Below are 25,475 nucleotides of genomic sequence, written 5' to 3'. Positions count from 1 at the left end.
TGGAAGATCAAGAAAGGTTAAGCAAGTAAAAAAATAATAATTCATATTAATAACTCACTTGACTGATAACATTGCTTGGCCATGTGGGTTGTCCAGGCATTAACCCAGCCATTGCCGAAGGTGCCAACTGGAGTGCTGTCTGTTCATCTGGAATCTTCCCTGATAACAGAAAAGTTAAAATTAATTAAGTTATTTTCCCTTCTTAGCTAATAACAAAATTAGATTGATTGTATTAAAGTATAACATTTAAAGTTACTAATTTTGTTACATTTTAATACAAGATATGCAAATCTTGAATTTAATGAAAGTAAGAAGTAAATCATGCACTTGTCATAAAATCTGAACAAGACATTGCATTTATCTTCTGTTTTAACAATGTTCTTTATCAAAAAAATTAATTAACAAATTTTACATGATATATTTATCCAAATTTATTTTTTCAATTGAAATGAAAATTGGAATAGTGATAAGAAACATACCATCCATTACAGGTACAATTATGAGAGCTTTATCAATGAAGACAGTGTTGTTGAGATGGAGGGCAACGCCAGTACTTGTGGAATCATCAAATTTAACATAACAAATTTTTGTGACTGGTGCTCCATCAGGTGAACTGAAAAAGAAAGTGTGAACTGTCAACTAATGAGGAAAATGAACAGATATTCAAATCACATGAAGAATAGTACATTTTAGTCCCAAAACTTTTTTCTTGTTATGTTACTGATTTGTTAGTTTGATATTAAAACAATTCCATTGAAATAGTTTGATTATCAGCTCTACCACACAAATGTACTATTTTTTTTTTCTATAACACGTTTTCTAGCCTGTCTAAAAGCATATATGTTTATAGTGTAGTGATAAACAATAAATGTAACTTGGGGAATTGATCATACCCTACTGTTATATAGGTGCAATCTTCAAATGAAAATGCACGAGACTAGACTCAGCAATGTTTCTGATTGATGATTCATCACTGACCATCATTTTGCTAAGAAAGACTCACTGAATCATTTAAATAGACAAATAAAATGTTTTAATTATATGCTCGCAAAGTGTGTATTATCAACTGGGTCCACTGTACCTATGTCCAGAAAAAGTATTAATACCTGGTTTGCACCTTCATTCAGCAGCTTAAAAATAGCATCATGGCAGCTCTTTTATGCATACTGTTAGTATGAGTTAGCAGGGTTGTCCCCTGGTTTATCAGATAGCGCTGTATTCAGTGCACGTGAGACGATGTTAATATGTCTCAGGTCAAAACTTGCCACTTTGTATTTAATGTATTATATAAAGATTGATCAGTGTATTAAAAATGTACATTTGTACTTAGCTGTTTATGTTTACATGAATTATTTGAAGGTAAATATTTTACCTTTTTTCTTCTTTTGCAGTAATTATAACTTAATACCATTTTTAATTTTTCCTTCTTAAAATTAACAGAAAAATTTAAGATATTCTATCAAATTATGATAAGTAATTCTTCATAAATATTTCCTCTAATTCATACACACCCAGTGTTCTTCAAATCTTTACTGACAGCAGACCCATTTGAATGTGATATTCATTTGATTAAAAGCAATCTCTATTAAACTCTTTTTATAGTCTTAGTAACTTTCAATATATCTAGATAATTAGAATATTATTTAATCAGGTACATGTAAAAAACTACTCTGGTCTTAATATTCATGTTTCCAAAAATTTTCAGCAGTTAGTGTGGAGTTGATCTAGTTATACCAGGAAAAAACATAAATCTTTTTCTTGTTATTTAAAGTTTGGCACACTAGTTGTTTTGTTTTGTTTTTAAATATTGTTTATATATAGCTTACCCCATAACATGATTTACAAAAAAAAATCCCCCCCCCCAACACCTGTTGTACTATTTTTAGACTTGGGGGATTTTACCATCTATTTCTTAACTAATTATCCCGCCAAAAAAATGTGCTCTTGATACACAACAACATGGCAATGTAAACAAAAGACAGCCATTTCCTTTCAAAGTGTTTTGGAAATATCTGATGGAATAAATATTGTTTGGGAATTTAATATGTTCTTTTATAAGGTACTGTAAATCAGCTTCTTAATGTTGAAAACATCATGTGATTTTGCAATTATTCAACTATGCATTTATAAATAGCCACATGCTTTTGGCCAGGTTTGAGTGAATTTTTACCATAGTCAGTTTTGATTGGTTCATATCAGATATTAATATCTGATTGACATCATCACTGAAATTAATTTGTGGCCAGGTGGGGTGACTGATAAAGAATCTTGTTGACAATGTCATAACTTTTATTAGCTTCAGACACCTGTGTGGTCACATGGTGATCAACTGACCATAGCATGTTTACTGCTAATTACCTTGTAGGATGCCGTAAATGACCTAAAGGCACACATTTCCTGTCGTAATTGATTTTTAATCATCAAATTTAGGTTTATAGCACAGCACTGATAGCAAAATTGCACAGTACCGATCTCAATAGCGCTGTAAAGTGCAGCGCTTTCAAGGCCTGGAGCGAACACTGGTTAGGATTTATTGGTCTCAGTATCGTATTAATTTTCCCATAGACTTCTATAGTGAAGTGCATATTTTTAGGATTTTTTAAAAAATATGTAAATTGATTCAATAAAACTTTCACTTATGTAGCATTTCTAAAGACATATGAAAAAATAATTTCCCGCAAAGAAAATAGGGTGAGTCCACAAAGATCGGACAGAAAAGTAGTCTCGAACTATAAATAGCCATTTTCCCTACTTTCACTTACGTTTTGCACTCACCAAACCAACCTTTTCAGTGGAACATTTTTATGGTATCATGTTAGATTTTCTTTTAAAAAAGTTCTTCATCTTACAGTGTGATGTTTGGTCTATTTTATAAGTCATTGTTCATATCTTTTGACAAAATATTAGTTTGTAGAGAGGCGAAAAGAAAATGCACTATATTTTTATAGCATCCATGTTTTGACGTACACCTGCTCAGGGATATGCAATATGATACTGGTACCTATTACTAATAAACACTTCAATATAATCATAAAAGTTGTTGTTTTTCTGCTAGAGTATTCATTTTCATACTGAAAATTCAGAATATCATTGCCCTGCTATAAACATGAGTTTTCTATTAAAATTTTTATATAGGTACCCTATTCCAGGCATGAGACTAATATCTCAATGTTAGCCAGAAAATATTACTTTTGATAAAAAGCTGCTGCATTAGTCAAACTAAGCAAATTTGTGGTTTATTCTGACATGGTAGATACATGAGCTGTACTATGAGTTCCAAATCATTATTTAATCCTCCCTTGTGAGTTCCACATATGGAAATATTAATATCCAAACCTCCTTTTTTGTCTTTAACTCAAGGGAGCCTCTTGTTTAAAGTAAAGTATAATGACCAGTACAACCGTTTTAAACTATAGATATGGTCATTTCAATTATAATAAATCCAAAAAAAATTATACCAATATCATAGTTTTAAAAAAATATAGCTTTTCATATGCAGAAAATACAGATTTTAAGCCATTTTGGTACCCCAGGCAGATACAAATGGACCTCAATATGACAGGAAAAGGACTTTTTCTTTAAAACAGATAGCTATGATGCAAGAAAAATAGTTTATTGGTATAAATATTATAATAACAACTGTCTGCTTTAGATACTTTTTGAAAAAAATCAGTTTTTATATGAAAAAAACACCTTTATTTTTCTTGCCGCATTAGAATCTGTCCATTTGAACCACTAAAAAAAGTCCACTAAAAATTGGCTGCTGACTTTTGTGACATTTCTGTGTTTAAATCAACCACACAGTTATATGGCAACTCATTTGAGCTATTTATTTGAAAGAAAAACAAAAAATAAAAAAAATATTCATTTTTTCATATATAAGAAGCAATGTATGGAAAATGACTATTTTCAAGTCCTAACCACATACTTAAAATGTGTTGTAACTCAAAAACTATCCTTTATGCAGGAGTATTACTTGCTTTAGGTTACATGAATATAGATATGCTCATCATAAACAGTCAAGATAATAATTTTATTGAACTGATATTATACAAATTCATGAAAACAAAATGCATTTCCAAATTTGGTAAAGATTAACCATAAATGCAAAAAACCAGAGCTACCATTAAAAATCAGGTTCAAAAGTTGGCTAATTCATCTTATAAGTGTTACCTGCATTGGGGTACTACTTTTTCAGCTGGTAAAGACCACTTGCTGAATATCCAACTTTACTTGAAAAACTGGCTTACTAGGTCTCAGTATCGTATTAATTTTCCCATAGACTTCTATAGTGAAGTGCATATTTTTAGGATTTTTTAAAAAATATGTAAATTGATTCAATAAAACTTTCACTTATGTAGCATTTCTAAAGACGTATGAAAAAATAATTTCCCGCAAAGAAAATAGGGTGAGTCTACAAAGATCGGACAGAAAAGTAGTCTCGAACTATAAATAGCCATTTTCCCTACTTTCACTTTCGTTTTGCACTCACCAAACCAACCTTTTCAGTGGAACATTTTTATGATATCACGTTAGATTTTCTTTTAAAAAAGTTCTTCATCTTACAGTGTGATGTTTGGTCTATTTTATAAGTCATTGTTCATATCTTTTGACAAAATATTAGTTTGTAGAGAGGCGAAAAGAAAATGCACTATATTTTTATAGCATCCATGTTTTGACGTACACCTATAAATAGGTACCAGTATCAATATAGCCATTTTCCCTACTTTCACTTTCGTTTTGCACTCACCAAACCAACCTTTTCAGTGGAACATTTTTATGATATCACGTTAGATTTTCTTTTAAAAAAGTTCTTCATCTTACAGTGTGATGTTTGGTCTATTTTATAAGTCATTGTTCATATCTTTTGACAAAATATTAGTTTGTAGAGAGGCGAAAAGAAAATGCACTATATTTTTATAGCATCCATGTTTTGACGTACACCTGCTCAGGGATATGCAATACGATACTGGTACCTATTGTAAATGTGATTGAGTACCAAACCCAGTGATTTTGTTCCTTGTTTTAACAGCAGCCCTAACCCTTTATTATTTGGAAATTTTTGCCGTATTTTCAACACATTAGGAAAATATCTTAAGGGGGAAAGAAACGCATCATATACCGATTCAGAACTAAAAACCGATACTGAACTGACAAATATGTACTCCCAATATTCAAAAGGTTACAACTTGCCGGAACAAGAAAATCCACAGAAATGAACAAAGCACCGGGCCGAGAAATCACGTTTTGAGGAAGATTTCACTGGCTACTTTACCTGGTTTTCAAATAATTATGCCTGACAATTGGGAATTCTCCTCCCTTTGGTAATAATATTTTTAACTTTTAGGGAAAAGTCTCCAGGGGAAACAGCTCATATTGAGCTGCAATAAATGGGTAACAAAATCACTGAAACCAGTCTGAAAACTTCCACTAGGTTCGATGATGTAGACACATCGAATCATAACTTTTTTTTTAAACAAGAGGCTCCCAGGAGTCTGAATCGCTCATCTTGTTAAACTTTTGCCTTTTAAGGGCAATAACTCTAACAAGGAGTTGTTCGATAATTTGATTCATTGGACACATTTGTAAGCCTTATGTTAGGATCATTTTAGCAATTGAAAGCTATTGGCTAAACCTAACAGATTTGGAGATGTATGCAAAAATCTGCTGTCTGACCCCATTGTTCTATTTTTAGAAATGACAGCCATGTTTTTTCAGCGATCAAAAATCTGTCATTTCATTAAAGATACCCTATAAAACAAATATGCCAACTTCATTGAATTTTGCAGAATAGTTTCTGAGGAGCAGATTTTTTGAAGTAATAACACCAAAAACAGCAAAAAACATCCAAAAAGGGCAATAACTCCAACATGGGTCAACAAATTTTCACCAAAATTTGACCACAGACAGATCTCTTCATGCTAAATAATTTTACCCCAGTTAGATTTTGGTTAAACCTAACCGTTTTGGAGATATATGAAAAAGTCTGCTGTCTGACCCCTGTTCTATTTTTCGTAACAGCAACCATGCTTTATAACAGATCAAAAATACAAACGGACATTTTGTTAAGGATACCCTATAAAACAAAAATACTTTTCTGAGGAGAATATTTTTTTTTAAATAATAACATTAAAAACAGCAAAAAAAAAAATGTCCAAAAAGGGCAATAACTCCTACATAGGTCAACAGATTTTCAACATATTTTGACCACAGATAGATCTCATCATGCTGAACACTTTTAACCCACATCAGAATTTGGCTAAACCTAATGGTTTAGGAAATATATGTGAAAAACTACTGTCTGACCCCTATGTTCTATTTATATTAACGGCTGCCATGTTTTCTGATGGATCAAAAATCCCCACATCAGTTCAATGCACGATACCCAAAGAAACATTCATACCAAGTTTGGTTCCAATTGGTCTGGTGGTGTCAGAGAAGAAGATTTTTGAAAGAAACATTCAAAATAGCAAAAAAATGTTGAAAAAGGGCAATAATTCCAACATGGCTTAACATATCAAAATGAAAATTTGACCACAGATAGATCTCATCATGCTGAACACTTTTAACCCACATCAGAATTTGGCTAAACCTAATGGTTTAGGAAATATATGCGAAAAACTACTGTCTGACTCCTATGTTCAATTTTTAGTAACAGCAGCCATGTTTTTTTCTGTGGATCAAAAATCCCCACATCAATTCTATGCACAATACCCCAAGGAACATTCAAAGTAAGTTTGGTTCCAATTCGTCCAGTAGTTTCAGAGGAGAAGAGTTTTGAAAAATTGTTAATGATGACAATGACGGATGCCAAGTGACGGCAATAGCTCACATGGCTCATATTTGGATGCCATCATACAAAACAGTATGATGGCATCCAAATATTAACGAAAATGACGTAATTAGTCACGCCCATAATTCCTTAAAAATGCCAGATAACTTAGCATAAATACATTTTAGACCAAAATAATTCGGAGCATGCATTTTTGACTATTTAAACAAAATATCAGGATTGAAGATTTAAAACATACTGGAAAGCACTGGCAACTGAAGTCCAGAGATGAAGGAAGTGTCACTTACATGCTAGGCAGACTCCAATTAGAAGAACTCAAAGCCAGAGACTTATTTCCTTGTGAAAGGTGGTAGAGGGACTGGTACATATACAGTCAAACCTTGTCAAGTAAAAGCCACAGGGACCAGGCAAAAATGTTTTAGTTATCTAGTTCAGTTAAATTTAAGATTTACTTGCGAAATGAATGTAGTCATGAAAATACATCAGATATTATCATCTGTTTTGCACATAATTAAATGATTGGATATCATTCCAACAAAAAAGATTTACCGCCATTTTTTTAACATTATCAAAATATCCAATAAATTCCTCAGTGTGATTATACGAATTTGTTTCTTTTTACTACACAAGCTTTTTGTATTAATCAAATACACAAATCAGGCCATAAAGGTGTCAACGAGTTATAATATAAGCCAAGCTAAATGTTGTAAAAACAAATGTTGGTCAATGTGTTTCACTTCAAGACATCCAAGTTAATTAACCTCGAAGACATATCGAGGGGACTGATTGATAATATTGAGTTATCTGCGATTTCTATTCATCTGAGTTTGAGTCATCTGAGGTAAAATTGTATTGGAGTAAGGTAATTTTTGATGGAACTGTCAATTAGTTTGAATTATCCAAAATTTCGACTCATCCAAGTTCAACACATGGGGGTTTATCTGTACCTGCTATCCAAGCAGATGATTATCTGAAACCAGTCAGGCAAAATCCATGATATACAGAGACTTTCAATCCCATGATATCATTGACAAACAAGTGCGGATCAATTCAAAGTGCCACCTAGCAAAACACAAAAATACTGGAACTCTTTCTTCAAAAAAACTGTAATTGAGTGGACTCCATGTGATAACACCAGAGTGAACTCTGCCAGCATAGTTTCAAATCTCCCTGGCGACCACTAAACCAGTTAATCTCTTTCACCATAGAGCAAAAGCCAGATTTGGATTCTTTGACATATGTACATGCATATTTTTGGTCATTCCCTCCGCGGGACTCGAACTCGTACCACTGTGACATCTATGGCAATACCGCCTGCACAAAGTCCAACATTCTAACATTGTTGGGAATTTTTCAGACCTTTCTTTATGTTTACATACCTTCTCTGTATCAATTTGATCTGATGGAGCAGTGTAGTGAATAGAGTCGTCACATTCTGAGACGTTTGTAGATATAGATATAGATATAAGAGGATAAAGATAGAGATTAGAATACCGAATTTTGGTGTGGATAATACATACATTTTTACATAAAAATCATTTCCTGTGCATCGGGATGTGTGTTATGCACCAACATATGAGAATTGGGCACAAAATGAAAGACTTCTTATGAGAAAAACAGATTGTGTATTGTAAACAAACAAACTGGAAGCGAAATGTCACTGAAAGTAAGTTTATCTAATTTAACCTGACAGTGGCTAGAACAAGACAAATACAAATTGATACAAGTCTGACCAGTTCCATGAACAACTTACACATTCACAATCCATTTTGGAACAGTTTTTCAATTATATCTATGTCAACACCACAACAGACAGGCATAAGATTGTGAGACATTGCAATTGGCATCCAAGGAAACAAATCCCCGATTCAATTACTGTATAGAATTTTGAAATAATATATGTATTATAGGACATTTCAGATATAGGAGAGTTCACAAATCTCATTAGCGATGTCATATTCACTAATTTGCATATCACTGATTGTCAAATTGGCTGGTTAATAAACAATTGAAAATTTCATGATAACAATCCCAATTTTTGATTTTTTTGTTATTTTATATCCAATTTCGGTTTTGTAAAATGTTTCATTTAAATAAAATCATTCATTTTGTGTACAGTATGTGAATTCATAACTCTTTTAAGGAACCAAATGAGCCTTTCAATTACCTTAAAAAATCAAAAAAGTTATGATGATATGAAGTTGATATCCCATGCTTCCTCATGGATTTTTTGCCAACCAAAACAAAATCACAAGTAAGTGATGACATCAAAAATTCTAACATTTGATTCCATGTCGATCCATCCCCTAGTGGATCTGTCCCCTTTTTAAAAGTTGATCCATCCCCTAGTGGATCTGTCCCCTTTTTAAAAGTTGATCCATCCCCAATCATAAACTTGATGCATTATGCAGGAATTCATACAATTAAAACCATTAAACAAAACTATTGAAACAAATTATCTTATCCTTTTCTATATGTATTTTCTTAAATTGTACAATTTACAAACAAATAGATTATAAAAATAATATTATATCATTAGTATCAGACCTAATTGGGTACAGTTTACAGTAATTACATATGATTTTTACATTACAAAATAAGAAGTGATTAGTCAATTTAGGTTATTTTTTTAAATCATGAAAGGGTTCTTGTTTTCCATTTACTTGTTTTTAATCAAGATTTCTGTGAACGTATATATGTGTAAATGAAACAGCCTGCAAACTAAGTCTTCATCTCTGAATATATATACTTAACCTTATAGGAGAGTTCGCCAATCTCATTAGTGATGTCATAATCACTAATTTGTATATCATTAAGTGTCAAATTGGTTGGCAAATAAACAACTAAATAAACAATTAACAATTTCATTTCATGATTAGAATCCCAATTATCAAAACTTTATAGCTTTGTTATTTTATATCCAACTTTGGTTCTGTGAAATGTTTCATTTATATAAAAATTCATATTTTATACATGAATTTATAACTGTTTTACTAGAAGAATAAATTTGAAACGATATTTATATGTAAACCTCTACTTTCATATAAAATTATTTTAAAAATTTTATGTTTATATTGTCTAATTACTAAATATTTATTTAAAAATTCCATGGATAAAAATAGTTTTATTGGCAGTTCAGGGAACCAAAAGAATTTTTCAATTATCTTAAAAAACGACAGTTATGATGATTTAAAGTTGATGCCTCATGCCACTCAATGGATTTTTTGCCAACCAAAACCAAATCACAGGTAAGTGATGACATCACGAAGAACTCACCTATATATAGTTTCTTCAATTTACAAATTTATTATTTACCTTGAAAGTGTGATGACCGTTGTCATAAATGAAATTGACTGTAAAAAACAAGTTTCGGTATACGACACTTAATTTTATGCACAAAAATTTATACAATATAACTATTGGAGGGGACAGATCAACCTGCAACCCCCTTTTTTCATGTTCCGAGTCTGAGACATATTACCATCATCCTTACTTCCTTTAGTATAAAACCATAAGCCTGTTTACACCAGCTCTGACATAATTAGTGACTGTGAAAGTCATCTATCGAGTTTTGGATTTACAAATTTAAACCTGTATCTTCTTTTTTTTTATGCTTCACCATTGTTATTGACAAATTTTGCTCTATGTTTGTTTGTTTGTTGGGGTTTAACGTCCGAGCAGCAATATTTCAGCTATATTCAGACCATGAACATGAAATTGATGATAAAATGAACATGAAATGATGATGAAATGAAAAAGGGATGGGACACAAGGACAATGGGGTTGACAAATTTTGATTGCCACTGGAAATAGGGAGAGGTGGGTAGGGTCGGCAATTTAGCCTCCTGTGGCGGAGCCTTATGGTTCTTACTCCGGGAGAATACCACAGTAGGGTTCTTTAACATGCGAGGAACGTGGCATCTTTCCCAACACGGTGCACCACTATGGTTTGCAGTCAGGTTTTCCGTATTATAGCCTGACAACCCCAGCATGTAACACGCCGTGGGTGCCCCTTTCAACCACCTGCCCTGGTCCTGGGGCACACATCCCAGTTGCTCTGTGGGCAAAGCGCCCTAGCCCCCAGCTAGGGTTCTGAGCACTATTTAGTCGCCTTTTACGACAAGCTTAGCGCTGCTGCAGGCCTATTCTTTTAACACCCGGACCTGCACGGGAGCAAATTTTGCTCTAAGACTAAGTTCTAACTTACTCGATAGTGGGGTATATTTTCAGTTCATCTAATCGACCAATATATGAAAATAATGTTTTCATTTGTTCTTTAGTTGTATTCTGAGCAATATTGGCCACTTGAATAACTTTTGTAGTGATTTTGTCACTTTTTTCTGACATTTTTACGTATTTCTGATGTTTCTGTGAAAAATGCACAAATGGCCGTCACTTTCTGGTTTCCTAGTTCATTTGCATAAGAGCCTAGGGAAAATGTCAAGGGGACCAGTTGGTCAAACGCCACATTAATGTCGTAAAATTATGAATATCGTTTTAAATCTTAAAATACTATTATTTTACTCTAAAAACTTAAGAAAAGTCTAGATCTGATATCAAAAGTCACTTGTCTTTTTTAAATCCTGAATACTTGGAATCAACTGGATGTCGTAACCATTAACAAATTCATACTTCCGGCGACGTTGAACAGGTAATTTGCTGATTTATTTTCCAATCATACAATTATCTCTCGACACTTTGCAATAAAATGCCATGCATATATAACACAGGAAACAAAACTACATTTCCCCATATCAACTGAAGAAATCACACTGCATGTTATTTAAAGTTTGACAAAACTCTAAATCACCTACCCTTTTGGGTTCCAGTATTTTCCACATTTTCAGGGTTATAAGTAGTTAGGGGAGGAATAAATATGAAATGGTTGGTTTGACCCACTGCTTTTAAATGAACGTGAATAGAGCAATTGATTTAATAGATCATCAACACAAGGTTTTAACGATTTAGACTTCTATGACTATGATGTCATTAATTTTACCATGCTTACCAGAACAGAACTTTGCATTTTTCCATGAAGTCAAAGGACTTCTACTGGCCAACTTGTGTTCCAATTTATGATAACTTTTATTACTCTTACACTAAAACTTGTAAACTTAGTGTTTACATATGGCCAGATAAGATGATGGCTCAATAAAATATGAATCCATGTTGAATAAAAATGTTTATATATGAGAACAAGTATCTGTTTAGCTGTAAAAACAGTTTTAAAATTAATATATTCTCCATTTATAATTGTCCTTTTTATCAACATGTAATAATCTGCTTTCTTAATAATAATTACTAAAATATAAAATAATAATACTATAACATGAGGAAGGTGAAACCTTTTAATGCCCCCAAAGAAACATCAATTAAAAACCCCTTTGATTTTTTTTGTCAGCTCTAATTTAATATACTATACTCATAACCTTCCAATCTTGAAAATTTTGTAATGATATACAATTTTAATTGTCCTAAAGCATTATCCTAAATGTCATGGTGTGAATTGTCTATGGACTGAAATGTCTTCCGGCATTCGTAAGGAATTATGGGTTGTCATGGTCTGAAATGTTTTTGGGTCAAATTGTCTGGCATAGGTAAACATTACGGTTCTTATAAACTGTGAAACATCTTAAAAGATTTATTTTATTTAGTTTTGTTTCATTCTATTTCAATTTGTATCATCCAATTTTTTTTTGTTTGTTTTGATTCATTTTTTGGATTTTTTTTTGTTTCTATTCTTTTATTTATCGATTCTTTTTGTTTCATTTTGTTTTGTTACTGTTTTGCAATTTTTAAGTACCCAAGAATCATGGGTAATATTAAGGTAATTTTCATAAACATCTGGATGCCATACTGCAGACTGTTTTGGCTCCCCTATCTTGGAAAAGCTATGATTAGATTAGTATTTAATTATCAAATCTAGTGTATATGCAAATAAAGCTACCATGTTGCTGTATTTTAGCTCCTGAAGGTTCAAACTGGATGCTTTTTTTTGCCATAAGTAAGCAGAACCAAGTTGATAATACAACTATTAATGCTACTGAACATGTGGTGTTTAAAACTTGGTTTTACCTGAAATGTATAAGAGTAATCAAGGGAACCAAGGTTATAGTGGTAATCAAAAGAATGTAATCCAGGGACAAAGACCAGACATGGAAAACAGACATGCACAACAAAGAACATAAAGTAACTAAAATCATACATACAAAGTAACAAAAGCAAATGAGCAACTGGGACTCCACTAAAAACTGTGCCCATATGAATTCGGTTGACCTGGCTTAAGTGTTCTCTTTTCCAAGATCATGTATTTCTATTCCACTAAAAACAGAGATCATTACTGATAATTTATGAAATGTTTATTACTACATTGTAGTTATTTGACAAATGAATATTCCAGGTTAAATAATTATGTATTCATATGATTAGAAAAGTCTAAATATATTGTTTTTTTTTGTCCTTAAATGATACATGTACATGCTGTCATAATGATTTGAATTATAATATTTTTATGAATATGTCTACAAAATGAAGAACTTGATCATTTAACTTTTGACTGCTGTACATGTGTTGAACATACATGCATGTGTTCAGAGTTTTGATGAAGGGCAAGGAACAAAATTTGTGATACATATATAGAATTTTTTTGCTATAGATATAACTTTGATGTAATTTTTATAGATACTATATTATGGCTGATGTAAATCGATTAGTTTTCTCTATCATTCGGTTTCTTGAGGACCAAAAAACAGCTGGAAACTTGACTGATGAAGGAGTTGAAGGTTTGGAAGGTATATTAATTATTTAAATCAGCCTAAAAATAATTACCAGGTTGTGGTATTGTTTTTTAACTACCTGGTACTTTTATAGCCTTTTCCCCCAACATAATGCATTGTACTTGTTACTTGTTCATTTTAAAAAAAGTGTTAACTTTTGACATAAGGAGAAAAAACTTGGGAAAATAGACATTGAAGTTTTAACATTATAATTTTAAGTTTTACTCAATAGTCCAGATACAATTTAGTCTGTCATTTTGTTCTCTTGTTCTTGATGTATTTCATCTAACATTAAAAAGTGAATTTGAATATTATGATGCAAGCTGTTGTTTTGATATAATATTGTGTAAACATGTGTACTTAAAGCGTCTTTGGATCAATATTACATGCCATAACTTGAATTATGTCCATATGTACAACTGAACAATGTAATAGAAATGCTCATTGAACCAAAATAGTGTCACATTTTTCTATTTCCTAGATTTCCTTACTTGTTCATATATGAATGTGATGCAAGATTACCATGATTAAAATAATATTTTCATGGTTTTAAGATGAAATACAGAAAACTGAAACAAAAACGCGGAACAGTGTACTGAAACCGCATATATTTATGATTTAGTTTGATATTGTTAACTTTTGGTATTAATTATCTATGATTCTCTTTTTACAGTTGCAATTCAATGTTTAGAATCCACTTATGGAGTCAGTACTCAAGATCCTAAAATGGCAAAGAAGCTGGCAGTTTCTAAAAATCTTTTAGACATTTTCAATTCACAGATGGCTTCCGAGGTAAACAATGCTTCTGTAATATCTAGTAAATAGTCTAAGAAACTCATTATCTAATTTAGTTTCAGTGTTGCAAGAAGTCCTTAAATTTAAAGAATGAAATTTCAACAAATTCACTTTTTTTTAGAAGGTTGAAGAATCATGATAATGTTTGACCTGTTTTTTTTTATGATATTTTAAGTTCACAACTAGCTCTAGATTATTTGAATTAAAAAACTTTAAGGACCTCTTAAAACTAAAAATAAGTTATTAGGACTGTAATTCTTTTTTAAATGATGGTCATTCTGTCAGCTTTCATATTTTTTGGCAGGGCTTAATTTGTAAGACATTTTAGACTTAATCATGTGACATCTTTTGACTCCTCCTAATCTATTCATTATCAGGTACAGTGTATTACAATTACATGTTATATACATTACATGTATATGTATTATCCAATTTCTTACAGCCAGAAACTGAGTTTGATTCCTTGTCATTACAACATGAACCCACCCCGGAGGAAAAGGCTGAGGCTGAATCATTGAAAAATAAAGGTAATTCTTAAGGATATTTTAAAATTTTGAAATTAGAAGTTTATTTTGTGGAAAGTATTGTGTTATCTGGGTAATGTTTTTATATTTGATGAGATTTGGAGTTTGATGCAATGACTGTTAAAGTATATAGTGAAATAATTGCCAAACATGTATTTGTTATGGTTTTTCTTCAACAGTTAATATGGGAAATTAAGTCATACAATTTATATATTGTGACTAAGCAAATGCAGATCAATATATGAAACAGAAAGTATATTTATAGTGCTATTTGTGTCATACATTTGTTTTATATTCCCCATTTCAGGAAACGAATTCATGAAATCAGAAAAATTTTCAGATGCCCTAGAATGTTATACACAAGCACTCAAATTAGACAGCAACAACTCTGTATATTTTTGTAACAGGTAAATGATAAACAATTTCTTTGCTAATGTAGGTAATAATATGGAGACACTAGGAGAGCATATAATAAAATGAAGATACTAGGAGAAATTCTTTAAAGGATTAAAATCTTAATTTTAAAAAATATAAGTTTTTTAATTATTTGTTTTGTTTTTTGTTTTTTGTTGTTTTTTTTATATGAAAGTTTTATTTTTTAACCAAAACCCACTTAAAGTTTGTAGTGAATCAAAGAATCTTGATTTGGAATTTTGATCATAAAAATGCAAGATTTATTATGAAAACAAGGTTTATTTTAATATTGGATATTAACTTACTTGATTTTGTCAGAAGATAATGATTTAATTCAAATGCATTTCAGAACATGTACTAGATAAACTGGTCTTAATGAATTGGTCTTTTTCCTCAAAAAAAGAATTACATGTAATGTCATGTAATTTTGTTCCAGGGCTGCAGCATATAGTAAATTAAACAAACACGTGAGGGCTATAGAAGATTGTGAAAGGGCTTTAGCCATAGATCCCCAATATAGCAAGGCATATGGTAGAATGGGGTAGGTATTACATTTTTTTTAGCTCTACTATTGATTGTATGAAAATATAATAATAAAAATACATTCATGAGCCTCATTTTTGTAATATATACTGCAAAAGTACTTTTTTTATGGATTAGGGAAGAAACACAAGTTAATGGATTCTTGAATTTGTGGATTTGAGATTATCAGTATACCCATCTATTGAAATCTCATTACCGTTGGGAATAAAATTTCCTGGTTTGGCCTACCTACAAAAACAACGAAAATTGGTATCCCATGAACAATAGTACTTTCACAGTACAAGTTACCTGGTGAAAAAATAATAGACCGTGATCTGCTATTGCAATAAGGCTATAGTTGTGTTGAATACATTAGAGGAGGTCCATAATTGGACCTTGACAAACAGCCTCCAACTGTCATAGATTCACCTTTGTCAGATGTGGTGTTTGTCAAATAACTAAAAAATGCTCACCCTTCTGGAGCACCATGTCTACCCTGCCCAAGTTTTTGTAGGGTTGGTACTTCTTGGTTCTGTGTGTGCAGTTTTGTGTATGTTTTTGGTGGAATTTATGACTTTTTCATCTTTATAATGTTCCTAACTAAGAAGGTCTATGGAAACTTTAAAAAATTCTACTTTATATTCATTTAGAAGACATTTTTTCTTTTTTTTTACCAGGATAGCATACACAGCATTAAATGATCATGAAAGTGCAATGGAATGTTATAGAAAAGCATTAGATTTAGACCCTACAAATCAGTCATATCAAAATAACCTAGAAATAGCTGAACAAAAATTAAAAGAAGAGGCTGCACGGGTAAGTTACTACTATTGTTATTGTATTTTTGGCTATGATCCTGTTCAGTTTGTTTATGGGCTGTGTTGTGTAGAACAAAAAGCCATTTCAAAGAGTTTTTTTAGTTTCACTGGGATTTGAACTTTCATGGGCAATTTATAATTTTAGGAATACTATCAAAATTGCTCTTTGAAGTAATTTTAGTTTTTATAACTTCTGTAAACTTCCTTGGTGGTCTCATGGTAGCATGCTTGCCACAGTTGTGTTAGGTTATTGGTGCTAACTTGTGGGTTAATTGGTTCTGTTAGATAGCACAATAACAATCCGGCTCAGTATCTGTGACTGGCACAAAGCAGGTCAAAGAGAAATCAAGGGAATCAAGATTCTAGCAGATGTCATGAGAATGCAATCCAGGGATAAAGACTAGACACGGAAAAACAGACACATGCAACAAAGAACATGAAATAATCAAAATAACATTTAAAAAGAAAAGTAAATTAGCAACCACTAAAAACTGGGAGCATGGACAAGTGCAAGGGTAGGTTAAGCATCTTCTTTTCTAGAAACCCCAGATGAGTTTTTCATTATAAGTCAAGTCTGGGATAGACGGAAAGTTTTCGGTTTTATATACATGAAAAATCTGCTGTACACGTAAAACTGCAATGAGTTAATATAATTCCTTTTTAAGTAGCAGTCTATGTAAGAATCATGCAAATTCTGTCAAATGTGATACACCCCAGAAAAAAGGCTACATATTTTCATGTTTGTCAATAAGTTGCTTTGTGGGTTTATATGTTGAAATGTATAATCATTCATTCCAATTTTTCTGCTGTTAGGAGATAATTCACATTGAATATCCAATTGTTTTTACTGTATTTTAGTGTTATTTACAGAGTTATCTTCCTTAATGTTGAATTCTACAGTACATCCTATATAATTTGCATTTCCTATGGACAAGGATTTGTATATGAAAAACCACATGTTGATTTCTGTTTAGTATAAAGTTTTAAATAAAATATCAAAAATAAAAATATGTAGGATATCCAACCATGAATCTCATTTTGCAATCTTAGCTTGAGTACTTCTTGAAATGTATAAATATATAATGGTTCACATTTTTATAGGCAGGATTTGGTTTGGGAGGAGGTTTAGGAGGACCCGGTGGAATGCCAGATTTTAGTCAGATACTGAATAATCCTCATGTCATGGAAATGGTAAGTTCTGTTTAAAGCTACTTTAGAAAAAATGTAAATGGGTTGGGTAGGTACTTCTAAATTTGTATATGAAGTTTTATGTCTGGTAAATTCTTATAAAATTGTATTTACAGAAAGAATGCTACAAATATGATTAATTTGTATCAGACTTTTTTTTGAAATTCATTTGTTTTATGTCAATCACTGCATTTTTAAGTAATGAAATGTATTGATTGGGTGTGACTTTGAAAATCATATGGAAACAAAATGTGTAACCAACAGGTTATGATAATGAAAAAAAAACCAATCATTTTGGATCTGGTTTAGTTTAGATATATTATGTTTGGTCTCACTAACCACTTCCGGGTCAAATGGCCACCCCCCTAGATAGTACCAAAAACACACTGAACCTAGACATATGCATTGTAAGTGCATTATTTGTGTGTATTATGATTAAAAGTAGTCAAAATAAAGCTGAGAATGTGTACTTTAAAATCATATATGTAATTAACAACAAAGGTGTATGAATATTGTTTACATGTGTGAGTAATTTGCCTCCATGCTGTCAGTTAGCAGAACAGGTAAAAATGTGGGTTTTCAACATTATTTATTCAAGTAAATTTTGTGAAGAATTTCTACAATCATCCTACCATTAGCATAATGATTTTGGAAGCCTTATTTTCCAAGCTTCGCAAGGTATGCAACTTTAAGATGTCATTTGTCCTGGGAATTCACAGTGAGACTTTGAAAATTACTTTTTTAACATGTAAAGTAATGGAACGTTAGAAGTGGTTAGTAAGACCTTTGATTTCAAACAAAATTATTTGAAACAAGTTTGGTCTATTTGTAACATCCTATATACACAAACAATAATTAAACCATTTTGGGGGTACTGGTGTGTTAGTGTATTAGATCAGCTTTCTTAGGTTTTGTAAATGAATGCTACAGTGTGAGCAAAGATAAATTTCAATCCAATAATGTCATTATTCACACAAAGAAAGCCAAAAATTTTGTTTTTTATTCTACAGGCAGCACAAATGATGGGCAATCCTCAGATGCAACAAATGTATGTATTAGGCTATACATCTTGAACTTTAAATTAGTGATGTTCCGATGATTGATTTATTTTCAGTAACGATTGATTTTTTTGGAATGAATTATAACAAATCTGAATCAAAATTATGTTTTTTTTTTGTTGTATGTTTGTATTTCGAGTTCTTGTCATTTAAATGTTTGTAAGTCAGTCATGTTTTATCTTATTTAAAGTGCTTCAGAGACAAGATCTGGTCTCATGACCATGGCGAAGGGTCAACAACAAATTGTATGACCATTCAGGCAATAAAAAAAGTGTTGTATGGAAATATTTTGGGTTCAGTAAAATACTGTGAGATACAATATTTAAAACATAAAATTGTAATCTACAAATGTCTAAATTAGAAAATACTGACAGCTATTACTGGAATTTTTATGCATAAAGAAAATGTTCATCAAAGACCTAAATCTTTAAACAGTAAGTCTGATCTTAATCGAAAATTGCATTGGACAGGTGACTCTGATTATTCTGATTAATGGATAATAGATTTCCAACATTACTTTAAATATAATGCCATTTGCCTGTGCTTTTTTTCTAATCCCAAAGTTAATTTTCTAATACTTGTAATTAAGAGTAAAATTTGTTTACATTAAATGTGATGCCTCTAATATAGCATAATGACCATATAAAGAAAAACCTGTCTAAAATAAACCATGCCAAAGTAGAACAAATCCTTCAGTCTAAAGCGGGTTGGGCTTTGACAGGTTTCACTATAGTTTGTAATGATCACAGGGCTGCTGTGGCCTTTCAGTCACTGTATCCTAATATGACGTCCTAAAAGGCTTTGAGACCACAACTGTGGTTAATTTTCGATTGCTATATGAGCAGCATGTGACTTACTAGGCATGGCTTGTGTGTGTGTAAATTACTGCCACCCTTAATCATGTAAACAAACGCATGTAACATTCTGATGTGTATTAGCTGTTTTCATTCATTTCAGTAGCGTGAATGAACATCAAATTCATATTTAATAAAAATATTAAAAGTTATGTTTTAGAAAAATTATATTATATTCCGTAAAAATCACTAACACGTATACATGGTAGCACTCACCATGTGCCACATGTGCCACATGTACGAAAACATAACAATTGTCAATGAATGAAACATGGTAGCTGTCCATGTGTGAACACTGTGACCTTATAATGCAAACAACTATTGCCATATCTAACATCGTTCTACTAAATTTGGCCTTTCCTTCATTATAAAAAATACATAACAAAGTTTCTCTAGCAACCATTTCAACTGACATAGCGTGAAGTGTACAGCCAAATATGGACAAATATGGTGGGTCATAATAGGTCACAAAAATGTAAAAAGTATCATAATTGTCCTACCGGTATTAGAAACGAAATAAATCATGGAAACTTCAGTATATCATTGTTTTACCACGGGCTGACCATTTATGCCGATATTTTAAAATGAAGCAGCATAAATGGTCAGCCCAGGGTAAAACAATGATAAAATGGAGTTTCCGTAATTTTTTTCTATATTGTAACTTTTGAAGAATTTAAATTCATTGAAAATAATTGGCATATACAAGACTTCTATGTCACATGATAAGCAAATAATACACTGCACTTCTAATCAATAACAAATTATAGTATCTAACCAGATAAAAGACTACTGGTAGCCTCCTTTTTTACACCCCTTTCTTACATAGTGGGAGGTATATAGTGATAGCGGTGCCTGTGCTTCTGTTTTTAATGGGTTAGGTAGTTAAGCTCAGGAAATTGACAATTTCAGTAGCCAATTTTGTATGAACTACAAAAGAACAGAAAAATGATAATTTCATTTATATTTATTTTCAGGATGTCAAACATGATGTCAGGATTTGGAGGTGCTGGTGCTGGTGGTGGTGGTGGTGGTGGTGAGGCACCAGAGGGTGGGGCACCACCAGAAGGGGGTTTGCCTGGTGGATTAAGTAATATATTACAAGTGTAAGTACCTGTAAAATCTTGTTGAATTGTTAGTTTTTAATGTTCAGAAGGAATTCCTTAAGGAATTTTATTGCTTATCTATTTAACTTTAAAAAAAGATTGTTTGTTGCAAGTTGTCATTTGTTTTGTTTTATGTATCTTTGTGTATATTTCATTTTTACCAACAGTGGCCAACAATTAGCTTCACAGATGCAGGAAAGTAATCCAGAATTAGTAGCACAATTACGACAACAAATGGGGCGACCAAATCCTGATAATAGTGGTAATAGTATGTAAAGTAATGTTAATTTACAAATTAATCAAATGTATACAAATGTTAATATACCTTGATAACTAGAAAAGAAAACCTCTAAATACTAAATATCTATCTAATTGAACTTCGTATTTACTGAATACCTGTCTAAACAAAACTGGTTTCATTATGATTAAAGATGGATTTGTGTGACATTTTGTTTGATAAAATCTTATATATTAAAATCCAAAACAGTTCTGTTTTTGCATTACAGGTCCAGGCTGTATACTGTTATTAAAAATAATTTTAATTAATTTGCAAATTTATTCTTAAAACTGATAGTTTATTGTGTCCTGTTGCAAGGCAACAGAAAGACTTGTTAGTGGTAGCTGTTTGTCCATCTGCCCATAACATCTTGTTAAATGAGTTGATTTTTTTTTTCAGATCCAGATAAAAACTCAGATTCTCAACAAAAGTGATGCTAGGCAAGTCAGAATTGTGTAATAGGTTTACAATTTGCCAATTATAACAGATCAAGATATTACCTGATTATCTTCTCTTGTTTCAAAACTTGTTATTGAGTTAGACTTATTTAGTTTACTACAGTACTAATTTAATTAAATTAACCCATATTTGAAAAATATTTGTGGTTTATGTCAAGTTTAGAATTTCTAATGACAGGTACTTTTTAGATTATTGATTTTTTGTTTGTTTGTTACAGAAATGTAAAATGAGCTATTCATTTTCAATGTTTTTTTCTATAGAAAGGATGTTTATCTATCTAGTAAAATTATTTTTGCTTTAAAACTATGTCAGTAGTCTTTCCAAGTAGTGTTAAGCAAACACATTTAATTTAGAATTGTTTTTTTTTAAAGATTGCTCATTTTTTACAGCATCAGAAGTTAATTAAGGGAATCTAAAATTGTCATATTTGTAGTGCATTGGGATACAGACTACTGGGAAGGTACATGTACTTGTTTTTCGTGGGTATCAGTTTTGTGGTTTGCCAAATATTTGTTAGTTTCTGTCTGTAGTTTTGAATTTGTGGATTGTCAACAGGAAATTTACATTTTGTTGACAATTTGAATTCGTGGCTTGACCAAAGCATGAAAACCAAAAAATTGATAAACCACAAACATAAGTTCTTCCACTGTGTTTGAAATACTGATATTTTTACAAATGATATTTATACAAAAATCGAAGTATTTATTATCCAGGTATGTCAAGCTAATGTAACTAACTTTAAATTAACTTGGATATTTGGACAGCGGCTGTAGTCATGAAGTTTGTTTAATACAAATATAAAATATACATAAGACATGAAGGGTTTTCAAAGTACTCATGTACTAATAGTAGGTGCTTGTACTAGTGCTATTTTATACTTTTATGAAGGGTTCTTTGGTGTGGGTGCTTTCAAAATGAATGAATAATGAAGATTTTGAAAGGAGATTTTACTTGTTCTTTTTACCAGTATGTAGGTGTGATCAAAGTCCTCTAATAACTGGTAACTATTCATAGAATAAGTATATGGGAATGTTTAAAAACACTCCAATGGTAACCCAATGCATAAATATTTTTTTCTTCTTAATTTTCCAAATGTTCATATTTTCAGTGAGAAACTTTTTTTTTTCATATTATAACATTCAAGAGAAACATTTCCTGTTTATATCATCATAGAAAAGCATTATTTGTATCCACTACCATTTTCAACTTTCATGATAGATTTAGTTAATGAATCTCTGATAAGGCAAAATCAATCTTGTCATCTTGAAAGAATGAATGGGGATTACATATAGTTGTTGTACTAAATGAACGAATTTATACATTTATATTATCATACTATTATATATTTTCATTGTTTATGGTACATGTATTACATAACTGACATTGTTGGAAACTAAAATCTTGCCAGTTTTGCTGTTGTGGGATTTCAATCAAATTTAAAGCTGGTCTGGCTTTCCTTGAGTGACCTGAAGTAATGAGTTTTATTATAACCTAGTTGTATACACATGAAATTTGGTAAGATAGAACGTCTTTGAATAGGTTGACAGATTTGTTTGTCCCTAATGGCAGCAGGGTACGACCTTACATGTTGTGAACCTTGTCCTATCAGGCAAAATCTACTATCCAAAAATGGAAAATTAGGTTGTTACTAAGTTCATGCATGCTAAAAAATACATAAAATTGTGTTGTTCTTCAGGGCAAGTACAATTTAAGTTTGACTTGTCTGAATGGTAGTTTTACTTGTCCCACCTTTAACATCAGACCATGCAGGTATTCCTTACTTCAACCATCATTTGACTGACAAAGGATTTATCTTAAATGAAAATAATGATATTAAAACAAGAAGGAATGCAAGATTAGATTTCCATTTGATTGATAAATCTAGATACTGGGTGATGTTGTTGAGCAATAACTAGCGTTGTGATTTCAAAGTTGCCTTACCTTGTTTATTAGTTCCTGTTAGAAATTCAAATATACATACCTCTTTTTAAAGCTATGAAGAAGAACATGGAAGAATTGTATAGAAGTTATTTTCAGTATTTTAATCTTGCTGTAGCAGAAGATGTACATAAATTTGATTGCATTTTTTGGTATTAAAAGTCCAATGAATTAACTTACTTATTGTTGGTAAACTACAGTGTTCAAACAAGTACCAAGTGGTTCAATGCTTTCGTAGAACCAAAGTCTCTGTTTTTTTTAAATTACTGTTAGAAAGGATATCAATTTTATTATTGAAATTTCTGTAAAATATCCTTCTATGAAGTTATTAACTAGTCAGAATAATTATCAGGTTTTTTTTCAGTTATGATGAATACCTGTATTTTGAATTTTTTTTTACAGATTGTCAATAGAATATTCCTCCGTCCATCATGCCTTGATAATTGCACATCAAAATTTACACACCGTTTTTGTTCAACAATAGTTTTTTTTCACACCCTGCACCTAATATGTGTATACATTTATACATAATTACAGCTATTACAGCCAAATTCTTCAATATAGTGGTGCTAGCAATGCTTGATTCTTTATTTTTGCTTCTGTTAATGTAGGTAGATTTACAATGCATTTGGCTCAACTCATGAAAGTTAGGCCCCACATAAGCATTTAATGTGCCAATGTTTAAATAAAAAATGATAAAAGTATTTTCTGCAAAATAATTCACATTTAATAGAAGTCGTTTAGTTACAGTAAATCCTGTCTAAACATAACCTTTTTGGACTATAAAATTGGTTCAGTATAGACAAGTGTTCAGTTTATCAAGGTTCATAATACATATAAATTAATATAGAGAGGTTTTAAGAAGTGTTTGATTTAGACAGGTTTCATTTTATATTTGTTGAAATAAAAAAACTTCTTCTGAGACACACCATTTTGGAAAGTGTCAGTCTCTGTAGGAATTGGGCAGTGGGTGAAACATGGTATGAAAAAACCACCATTTTGAAAGTTTACTTTGACTATTTGCACCATCAGAATCAAGGACAAGGTAGAAGATTTTCCATATCATGTAGATAAATTGAGGTATAAAAATCATTAATGCACTGACAATGAACATTTCAAGGGCAGATAATTTCATTCGATGACATCAGTTACTGACCTTAATTCACAAGTTTGGTAACAGCAAAATGTACAGTCGACAGGAATGATAGAAATGTGGTACAAGTTTACAAATGTCTTAGTTTTTAGCAAGTTTGAAAGTTTGGCATTTTTTGTTTTGTCGTCATAAGCTATATTTATGTTTTAGATTTCATTGTCATTGTTACGAATTGTCATATAATAAATTTGTCACTTTTAAACCAGTTATTAGATATTTAATTCAAAGTCTTGTATTGTCTCTTTTTTTTAGTTGATTTAGTATCTTACTTTCATGTATTATCATCACTAACCAAGTCAGGAATGGAATTTTAAAAAAATCAAAGCAATGTCTGGATGAGTTACAAATATAATGGTACACCAGCAAGTTAAACACAAAGTACAACTGTACGTGGACACACATATCAGCCCTAGGTGGATTGTAAATATACCATGGTAGTACTGTAAAAATCATTACATGGATAAAATTTGTATAGGATAAAAGTAGTATAATTTTTGGCTTTGTCTATGAAGAACAGAGTTATTTTTACTCAAATTATCTTTAATTTTATTGACAATGCACCGCTTTGTTTTTATATCGCTGATGTCTCTATTAAGGGGAATATGTGAAACTTCTCAGTGTTAGAAGTTCAAACAATTACTCCATAACTGCATACATCATTTCAGATATATGTTACTTCTGACAACAATTTTGAGCCATTCATGTTTGGTAGCTGTGACATTTATATGACGCCCCTGAAGTTTTGTCTTTATCATTTTCGAAACTGATGAAAAGACCAGTAAAACATGGTAACATCAGAAATC

The 25,475-nt window shown here is 31.4% G+C and overlaps 2 protein-coding genes across 18 annotated transcripts in view; one reads left to right on the top strand and one right to left on the bottom strand.

Annotated features, from left to right (window-relative positions):
* Positions 1-11,226, bottom strand: part of LOC148628546 (uncharacterized) — a 37,903-nt gene extending 26,677 nt beyond the window's left edge. For all 16 annotated transcript variants that reach the window (XM_088589686.1, XM_088589703.1, XM_088589723.1 and 13 more), the window contains exons 1-3: positions 11,001-11,226; positions 480-613; positions 59-159 (exon numbers count right to left, since the gene is read on the bottom strand). In XM_088589686.1, coding sequence (XP_088445812.1) covers positions 59-159; positions 480-613; positions 11,001-11,140 — 375 coding nt within the window. In that variant the 5' untranslated portion in view covers positions 11,141-11,226. The remainder of the gene's footprint in view (positions 1-58; positions 160-479; positions 614-11,000) is intronic.
* A 185-nt stretch (positions 11,227-11,411) lies between these two features.
* On the top strand, positions 11,412-24,874 carry LOC148628545 (small glutamine-rich tetratricopeptide repeat-containing protein beta-like). 2 transcript variants are annotated; one of them, XM_088589673.1, is made up of 12 exons: positions 11,412-11,444; positions 13,475-13,584; positions 14,243-14,361; positions 14,807-14,891; positions 15,196-15,295; positions 15,739-15,843; positions 16,502-16,640; positions 17,744-17,833; positions 18,841-18,878; positions 20,717-20,845; positions 21,013-21,107; positions 21,522-24,874. In XM_088589673.1, the coding sequence occupies exons 2-12, from the start codon at positions 13,485-13,487 to the stop codon at positions 21,554-21,556; spliced, it is 1,035 nt and encodes a 344-aa protein (XP_088445799.1). In that variant the 5' UTR covers positions 11,412-11,444; positions 13,475-13,484; the 3' UTR covers positions 21,557-24,874. The 2 variants fall into 2 exon arrangements, with proteins under 2 accessions (XP_088445799.1, XP_088445789.1); XM_088589663.1 differs by having other exon boundaries at positions 21,013-21,113.
* Positions 24,875-25,475: the final 601 nt, after the last annotated feature.

Source organism: Perna viridis, chromosome 1 (assembly GCF_037379345.1).
Source record: "Perna viridis isolate PV_CMFRI_1.1 ecotype Kerala chromosome 1, ASM3737934v1, whole genome shotgun sequence".
In the NCBI taxonomy this organism is placed as follows: domain Eukaryota; kingdom Metazoa; phylum Mollusca; class Bivalvia; order Mytilida; family Mytilidae; genus Perna; species Perna viridis.
The sequence above is the reverse complement of the archived record's forward strand: the minus strand, read 5'-3'. Positions and strand labels throughout refer to the sequence as shown.